Source organism: Taudactylus pleione, unplaced genomic scaffold (assembly GCF_031769625.1).
Source record: "Taudactylus pleione unplaced genomic scaffold, aTauple2 ptg000946l, whole genome shotgun sequence".
Lineage (NCBI taxonomy): Eukaryota > Metazoa > Chordata > Amphibia > Anura > Myobatrachidae > Taudactylus > Taudactylus pleione.
This window is the reverse complement of record NW_028285347.1, coordinates 2,608,809-2,617,127: the sequence shown is the minus strand read 5'-3', so window position 1 is coordinate 2,617,127 and position 8,319 is coordinate 2,608,809. Positions and strand designations below refer to the sequence as shown.

General features: G+C 44.3%; 1 protein-coding gene across 2 annotated transcripts; it reads right to left on the bottom strand.

Annotated features, from left to right (window-relative positions):
- Positions 1 to 639: 639 nt before the first annotated feature.
- On the bottom strand, positions 640 to 7,664 carry LOC148473258 (uncharacterized). 2 transcript variants are annotated; one of them, XM_088459884.1, is made up of 3 exons: positions 7,595 to 7,664; positions 5,613 to 5,672; positions 640 to 2,521 (listed from the first exon to the last, which is right to left on the bottom strand). In XM_088459884.1, the coding sequence occupies exons 2-3, from the start codon at positions 5,641 to 5,643 to the stop codon at positions 753 to 755; spliced, it is 1,800 nt and encodes a 599-aa protein (XP_088316010.1). In that variant the 5' UTR covers positions 5,644 to 5,672; positions 7,595 to 7,664; the 3' UTR covers positions 640 to 752. The 2 variants fall into 2 exon arrangements, with proteins under 2 accessions (XP_088316010.1, XP_088316011.1); XM_088459885.1 differs by having other exon boundaries at positions 7,548 to 7,636.
- Between the last annotated feature and the right edge of the window lie 655 nt (positions 7,665 to 8,319).

Here is an 8,319-nt window from a genome sequence, read left to right as displayed (position 1 = left end):
GGAAAAATCCGAACTCAACGTGCAAACTCGAACCTATCCAAGCCTGCACATCCCTAGATTTTTCTAGGGTTCTTGGAACCAGCTAAATCAAAATACTGATTTTTGTACTAAAAAAATAAATAAATCAGTAATAGGTAAAGAGGTTATGACCCTTAGGGCTCTTAATCCAGTTAAAGAGCAAATAAACTCATTAGTGGACATTAATATAAACCAAAGAGGTGAAATGGTATGAAGGGGTGTGTCCAGCTTATTCTCAACCACCTCCCTTACTGGATGCATTCAGAAACTATTTTACGGTGCAGTAGCTTTTCCATCATACAGGAATAGGGAAGGAAACAAGGTAAGGTGGAACGAAGCCTAAGCTTCATAGGACGTATGAGACTGTCTTGCAGACTCCTAAGTAACAGCAGCAATCTGTAGAATTTGGTAAATTCTAATACAGCAGCATAACCAGTGAGGTCACTGTACTAGTGTTAATACTAGCACCTTGCAACTGTTAAAACCCGTGCAGTTCCTCCATCCTGCCTGGGGTGTCGCTCTATGCTCTGGTGCTTCTAGCATACACTGGTTTGTATTTTAGTAGTTTGTTGCATTAGCTGAGTGTGCTAGAAGCACCAGAGCAGAGAGTGATACCCCAGGCAGGATAGAGGAACTGCACTGGTTTTAACAGGTGCAGGGTGCTAGAATGAAGACTACACTGTACACTTGGAAGGGGAATGCTCTCCTTTGCGATTACTGTAATTTTGCATATACTATGATGATGACAAACATCTCTCTCCAGCATGAATTACCATATGGCGAGTCAAGTAACTCTTTAACACAAAGCATTTTCCACACTTAGAACACTTGTGGGGCTTCTCCCCCATGTGAATCTTCTGATGTGTAACCAGTCCTGACCGACCAGTGAAGCATTTACCGCATTCACTACATGAAAATGGTTTCTCTCCTGTGTGAATCCTCTGATGTACAATAAGCCCAGAGCGGTCGGTGAAACACTTCGGACAATCTGAGCAGGAGAAAGGCTTTTCTCCCGTGTGGATCCTCTGGTGTGTGATAAGGCTGGCCTTACTGTTGAAAGATTTGCTACATTCCGCGCAACAAAATGGCTTCTCTCCTGTATGAATCCTCTCATGTGTAAGGAGATGGGAGCGACTGGGGAAACATTTCCCACACTGGTGACATGGGAACGGCTGTTCTCCTGTGTGAGTCCTTTGATGTATAGAGAGTGCAGAGCGATCCGTAAAACATTTACCACAGACAGAGCAAGAAAATGGCTTCTCTCCCGTGTGAAGGCGCTGGTGTGTCGCAAGATTACCATTGCTGGCAAAACATTTCCCACATTGCAAACATACAAATGGCTTCTGCTTAGTGTGAATCTTCTGGTGTGTGGCAAGATTTGAGCTACTCGTAAAGGATTTTCCACACTGAGAACAAGAAAACGGCATCTCTCCTGTGTGAATTCTCTGGTGCGTAGTAAGATGGGAGCGGTTTGCAAAGCATTTCCCACAGTCAGAACATGGAAAAGGCTTCTCTCCCGTGTGAATTCTCTGGTGCGTCTGGAGGCCTGATCGATCCGTGAACCTCTTCCCGCATTCAGGACAAGCAAATGGCCTCTCCCCTGTGTGAATTCTCTGATGCGCAGTGACATTGGAGCGGTTACTGAAACGTTTCCCGCACACAGGACAGGCGAACGGCCTCTCCCCAGTGTGAATTCGCTGATGCGCCACAAGTTCTGACTTCCGTATGAAACGTTTGCCACAGTCGGTGCAAGAAAATGGCTTCTCTCCCGTGTGAATCCTCTGATGCACGTTGAAGTGTGTTTTGTGGTTATAGGACTTTCCGCAATAAGGGCATATGTAAGAACACCTCATCTGGTTTATATGATCTCCAGTACTGTTCTCTGCCTCATCATGAGACAAATTACACAAGCTCATAGAATTGTCTGATATTATAATGCTGTTTATGCCTGCAGACGTGTCTCCCTCATGCTTAACATGCACTGATGCTGTTTCAATATGCACAAAGTCTATGACATTTTCTCCTGCACGTGTGACAGACTCTTCTTTAAAATTATATTTATGCTCTACAGAACAAATGTCGACACGTTCATTGCCTTGTTTCCTAGAGGGTAATTCACCCTTACTATAATCCGCTGTATCTTTAGTCTGCAGTTGTTGTTTACGCAGGTTGCAATCATCCTTAACATGTCCGTCCTTCAATGAGGTCACATATCCCGTAGCAAAAACGTCAATGAGATTTTCTTCCTCACAAATCGCAGACTTTCCCTTCATATTACTGGATATATTTATTGTCGCACCCGTGCACGTATACATTTCAGTGCCTCGGTCCCAGGCTGAATCCTCGATAACATACCTCACTGGGTGCCCTTTTCTCTTTTGTTTGGTTTTATTTATGGGTTGTCCGCCTTGTGGAGTCTTAATGCTAGAATGATCTATTCCACCATCTTGTGTAGTAACTGGATTGGTCAAACCTTGAGGAAAACTTCTTGCACCATGATCATCTGTTATAAAAAAATATATATATATATGTCATTGTAACACAGTAAATACCTAAGGTACAAGATCCTTTCATTTCAACCGCCTAATTCTGCTGTCTTGCATTTCTGGTTTCTGTATAAAGCAAGTCACATGACACAGGGGGAGATAACCCATATGGTTTGGAAGATGGTACACATGTGATTTGTTGATTGACCAAATCACATAGGGGACTATTGCGGATGGCAGATAGCGGCTATTTGTCAACAGAATGCTCAGTTTTTGTTCAAAAGATCTGAATGATTTTGGGTACATATGACATCTATTTTTTAAGTTGCTACAACTTGCTCTTTTGCTATTTTGTGTTAACATGTGGGACAATTTGTAGAGGACATTCAAAGTTTATAAGAACTAGACAAGACTAGTCGATTTACATAAATAGCTGCCTTGTTAACACAATAGTTAGCTGGTTGTAAGATTCATGGGTAGGCTACAATGGCTGGGAGCAACACAGACTAAATATATATTTAAGGCACAATGCGGGGTTGGTACACAGGCTGTAAGGAGGCGCGGCCCCAGTGACGGGAAGGAGACGTAGGAGGACAAACAGCAACGGAGACTAGAGACACCAGCTTATTATTGTTATTATTTTATGGCACGATACAAGGGCAGGCAGGCTAAGGCACAGCTCTGGTACACGGTGTTTAATCAATCGCAACAGTATAAGAGGGCTAAGCAGGAGCGGGGTGATGCACAGAGCAGTGGGTTTGGTATATAGGATATAAGAAGGAAATAACAAACAGAGGCCCTGATTCAGAGCCGGACGCTCTGACAGAGCGCTCGCTCTGAATCAGGGCCGTCCCTCTGAATTTTAGAGCGTCCTCCTAGCCGCTCGCATAGCTGTGGGTGACCACCCACAGCTATAGCAAGTGGCCAAAAAGATGGTTGCGATGGTCAAGACCATCGCGACCATCGGGCTGGCGACGAGGCCCTTGTGGTAGGGTCTCGTTGCCGCAAGCCCTGGAGTGCTTTCGGCTCTATCAGAGCCGAAAGCACTCCCACTGACATCACTTGTGATGTCAGTGGGGCCAGCCCCAGACAGTAGGCATTCCCAAGGGAACGCCTCCGTCTGGGCAGCCATGCCCCCGGCACGCCTACCAAAGGGGGCGTGCTGTCACTCAACAACGACAGCACCCCCCCTTTGTAGCGAAACCCATAGCGATGGCTTGCCCGTCGCTATCCGGGTCTCGCGCATGCACACGACGGAGCCGCCTCCGTCGTGCGCATGCGCACTGGCCTAACATCAACCCGCTTGCGAGTGCTCAGCGCTCGCGAGCGGGTCTGAATTAGGCCCAGAGTACCATACACAGGAGCTAGAACTTAAACCAATAACCTAACAACTTCTGCGAGGATACGACTTCCTTTCATACCCCGAGGAGGACCTCCTAGGCTATAAACTGAGGCAGGAGCTGGTGCACATGTACAGACAGAATTTGAGTTAAAAAAGACTGGTGAGAGACTTTAGTCTGTCAGCTGCTAGGTGTAAAGTCACATTTAAGCTGCATACACACGTAAAGATTTTCTGTCCAACCATCCAACTAGTTGATTGGTTGGAATGAAAATCTGGTAAGGAATGAAAGCAAATGACAATCAGCAATTTGCTCCCAAATGCCAGAAAATTTACAAAAACTGTTGTTTGCACAAATTGTTTAGATCAAACATTTAACAAACTTGTCTGACGACCATTTTCATCTGTTTTCTGGCATTTAGGAGCAAATTGCTGATCATCATATACTCCCATACGTTACCAAATTTTCATTCCAACCAATCATCTAGTTGGATGGTTGGACAGAAAATCTTTACGTGTGTATCCAGCCTGAGTTTTAAGTCTAACAGCTCTATCGCCGAAATCACGCTGATGCTCGCAAATTGCAGGCTATTAAATATGGGACTGAAAATTTAAACTGATCAATGGGAACAAAGAATTAGGCCACTGTAGGCTGGTCCAACCGCAGGGTTTATCAAAAGGTAATCAAACAGTAAAATAGAACACAGTGTGCAAACATACAATCACCTAGGACAGTGGTTCCCAAACTGTGCGCCGTGCCACCCTGGGGTGCCTTGGGACACTTGCAGGGGTGCCTCAGGTTGGTGGTCCAGCACCAAATCAAATTATTTATGGTCAATGTAATGTAAATATGTGGCAAACAGAAGCTCAAACATGTCCATCACCATATAACTGACCCTAAGGAGGACAGGTAAGCACAATATACTTCACTTTACTTTTTTTCTGAATCTCTCAATAACAAACCTAAACTTAGGGGTGCCGTGAAAACAATTCTGATACTCTAGGATGCCGTGATTCAAAAAAGTTTGGTAACCACTGTCCTAGGAGCTGGTGGAACAAAGAAAAACAAAATGTTCTCAGTCAATACAATACAAAAACATTTATACATATAAATAAATAATAATAACGTATCACCTTTACAACTGAGTTGAAGATGACATAGGGAACACTGGGGCTATAATCAATGGTGGACACATCTTGGACTATATACCCTGTGATGAAGTAGGCACCAAGTGGGCATGAACTTTGTCAATACAGCTTGTGTCCATTTAAAACAGTAACATAATACAGTTTATATTACCCCAGTCTATAGACAAGGCCTGGCCAACCTGTGGCTCCCCAGCTGTTGTGAAACCACAAGTCCCAGCATAAGCTCCCACCGTTCAACTGGCAAAGCATGGTGGGACTTGTAGTTTCACAACAGCTGGGGAGCCACACGTTGTCCAGGCCTACTATTGACAGTTAGGTTAACATTTTTCCATTTGCTGGATACAAGTACCAGCACTGTTCCAGGTCCAGCGAAGAAACATCTACCAACCATCTCTGCCTGGATTCAATCTTCATCTATTCCATAGGAGCACATAGGCGCGTGGTGTACAGCACAGGGAAAAGCTCCAGGTTTAACAACTGGACCTATTCAATTATTCTGCATTTTCCCTGTACGGTAACCCATATATTTCGCGTAAAATGCTGTAACTAGGAGTTTCCCTGTAAGTTAAATTCCAGATGGGGCATTTTAATGCAGACTTTTTCTTGCAGCTATATCTTACCGGAAGTGCTGTCCTGTTGAATATTATCCATCACAATCTTGTAAAGACCCTTATTTGTATCTGAAATAGATGGAATTACACTGTTATAATGTACACTGCAATTGTGTTCTAAGCAGATGAGTATTATTGGCCTGTAGAAAATCACATGGTCAGAATCTCAGGCAATACATAAGGTATATAGAAAAATAACAATAGGCTACTAATAATAAAACAGATGAAAGACTGTGCACAGGCCCAAACCACATCACACAGTGGAGCTTTAAATAAGTATGGGTACACATTAAATGACCTGGCAATCTTGCCGATGGTCAGGGAGACCAGCCTCCGCGTCGGACCATGCAAGATTGCAGGTACACACTAGCAGATTTAACGAAAGACGGAACGATCACTCGTTTTGTCCTTCATTAATATGTACTGCATGCGATATTGTGTGATTGGGCGTGCAAATCGGCCAATCACGCAATGCCGCCGACAACACACGGGAGCACACAATCCACATTAGATGATGTGCTCGATATATCATTCCGATCTGCTTCATCCAATGTGTACCCAGCCTTAAAACTGCAAATGGATACATTTGTCTCTGACTGCAGGGTAACATGTACCTTAGCAACTATAGGCCTGATCCAGAGTTTTATGCTGTAGCACATGCAGCGGAAATGCTCCAATATGCAAAAGCCGCAGGAGGTGTCTTAAGTTAGAAGGCGCCCACTGCCGACTTCTCTGATCTGATGCTAATTCCGAAGACGCAGCCATCGTATCAACCGCGTGACCATGAAGTTACTCAGGATGTCCGGGTAAGTCACGCTGCCAGGGCCAGTATAGCTTCGACCAAGGACGCAGCCACGGTCTTCAGTATGCCCAGAAAATGGGGCCAACAAGCACCTGTTTTCTGGGATGCTCTGTGTCGCCGCCCCCAAACGGCTGCATTATGTCACTCATGCTGCGGCTTAGGGGCCACTGCTACCGTCATTACAGACACAGATCGGCACATGGGCAATCAGATCCTGCGCGTTGCGCAGATCGCCAAACATCGGAACTCTACATAAACCATCGGGTTTGTGTACAACCCTTATTCAGGCCATACGTCTAGTTTTTCAACTTTTATTTTGTAAGCCACAAAACCAGCAGAGAAGAAGGCAATTCTGTTAGATGCCTAAAACTGGCCTCACCCACCGTGACTGGCAAGACCAATATAAGCAAGTGTGTGGTCTTAAAAACTAATTTGAAGATGGCCATAATCTGCCTGTGTTTCCTTGTCATGGGATTCGGCCCAGGCCTTAGGGGGCTATCTGTACATATTCTACAAAATAGGTACTGTCCCTTGGCGCTCGGGTCACTGTGTTCTAATCAGCGTGTGTACGCCCAAATTTATTTTGCAAACGAAATCATAACAAAATACTTTATCAGTCTTAGGACCATGATCGGAAGATCTGTATTTTAAGGGGCATTTAATACAGCAGGAATGAAGCAAAGTACATCTGGAACTGTCGGGCGAAGACACTTCGCGACCACAGTAACATCGCTAATTTTTCCTTCGCTCCCCATAGAGGTGCGCAGGAAAATCAGTAATGCTCAGCTAACATGTTATGTGATAAGGTGCGCAGCTGAACATGGTGTCGGCGGTTCATCGCACTGAATTGAACTATGAGGTTAGTTGCTCGAAAAGAGTTGGCCCTGGACTATGATTAAAGTTTAGGTGAATAGGCAATTTAAATTAAGTTGAAATCATAATTTGGTAGACAGGCAAAGCACAACGTGCAGGCAATGGCATGCTGCACCAACATAGCCAATATATATATTCCATCACACTAGCACTTCTTTCGCTTAACTGCTGGTATGCCAGATGCAGCCTGATTGCAATAGGGGTACAGATATGGCTGTTTAACACTTACAGGTCAGTGCAGACTGAGATTACACCCGCCCTGCACTAACCTGGTGCCGGCGCTGAGCTGACACTGACCGGTCCGGAAATCACTCACCGAAGTAACAGAATATCCGAGACTAATGTGGGGGGGCCCGATACGCAAAGATTTATGTTGTGTGTTCCAACTACTTCCTGGATATGCGTTCCAAGCCTCGTTCTCATGCTCACATGACTGTACGTTGTATCACATGATCAGGAGCCCAGTAGGATGCTGGGATTTATAGGCTAGCCGCTAGTTTAGTATTACAGAGTACAGCAGGATGAGGCTGCAGTGCTGATAACTGGCTTTGCTAGCGCTGTCAGAATGTGGTATGTTACAGGACTGGTAGTATTAGTTCCCACATTATAATTTATTCTGCTGAAGGACAGTGTGTTACATGTTAGGGCAAGAGCTGAGATTTATCTTGTTTGCCTGAGTGATATTGAGAGGGAGATTGAGATGGGGGAGAGAGATGGGGAGAGGGAATAAGAAAAAAACAGCTGGGAAGTAATACACTATGTAAGAAGCAGATAGGCCTATGTGCTTCTTAAATAGTGTACAACGTCCATTCTTAATTTATGGAATTCCCTAGGTATAATAATATGTTATCATATCCCATATTTTCTAACATGTTTTTTTTTTTTTTATACTTGACAGCGATATCACACTGCACCATGTGATTATCTGCCATAATGTACATTAGAACACCCATACAGGGAAAATTATATATTTTGTTGGGGGAGGAGTTTATGGTAAACAGCAATAAAGAATAAATAATGATTCACAGTATACCAAGTCTT

Bases quoted from the DNA above. Each gene is read 5' to 3' on its own strand.
- LOC148473258 (XM_088459884.1), bottom strand. From the start codon at position 5,643: ATGGATAATATTCAACAGGACAGCACTTCCG. The intron at 2,522-5,612 runs GTAAGATATAGC...TTTTTATAACAG, and splicing joins TCAACAGGACAGCACTTCCG to ATGATCATGGTGCAAGAAGT.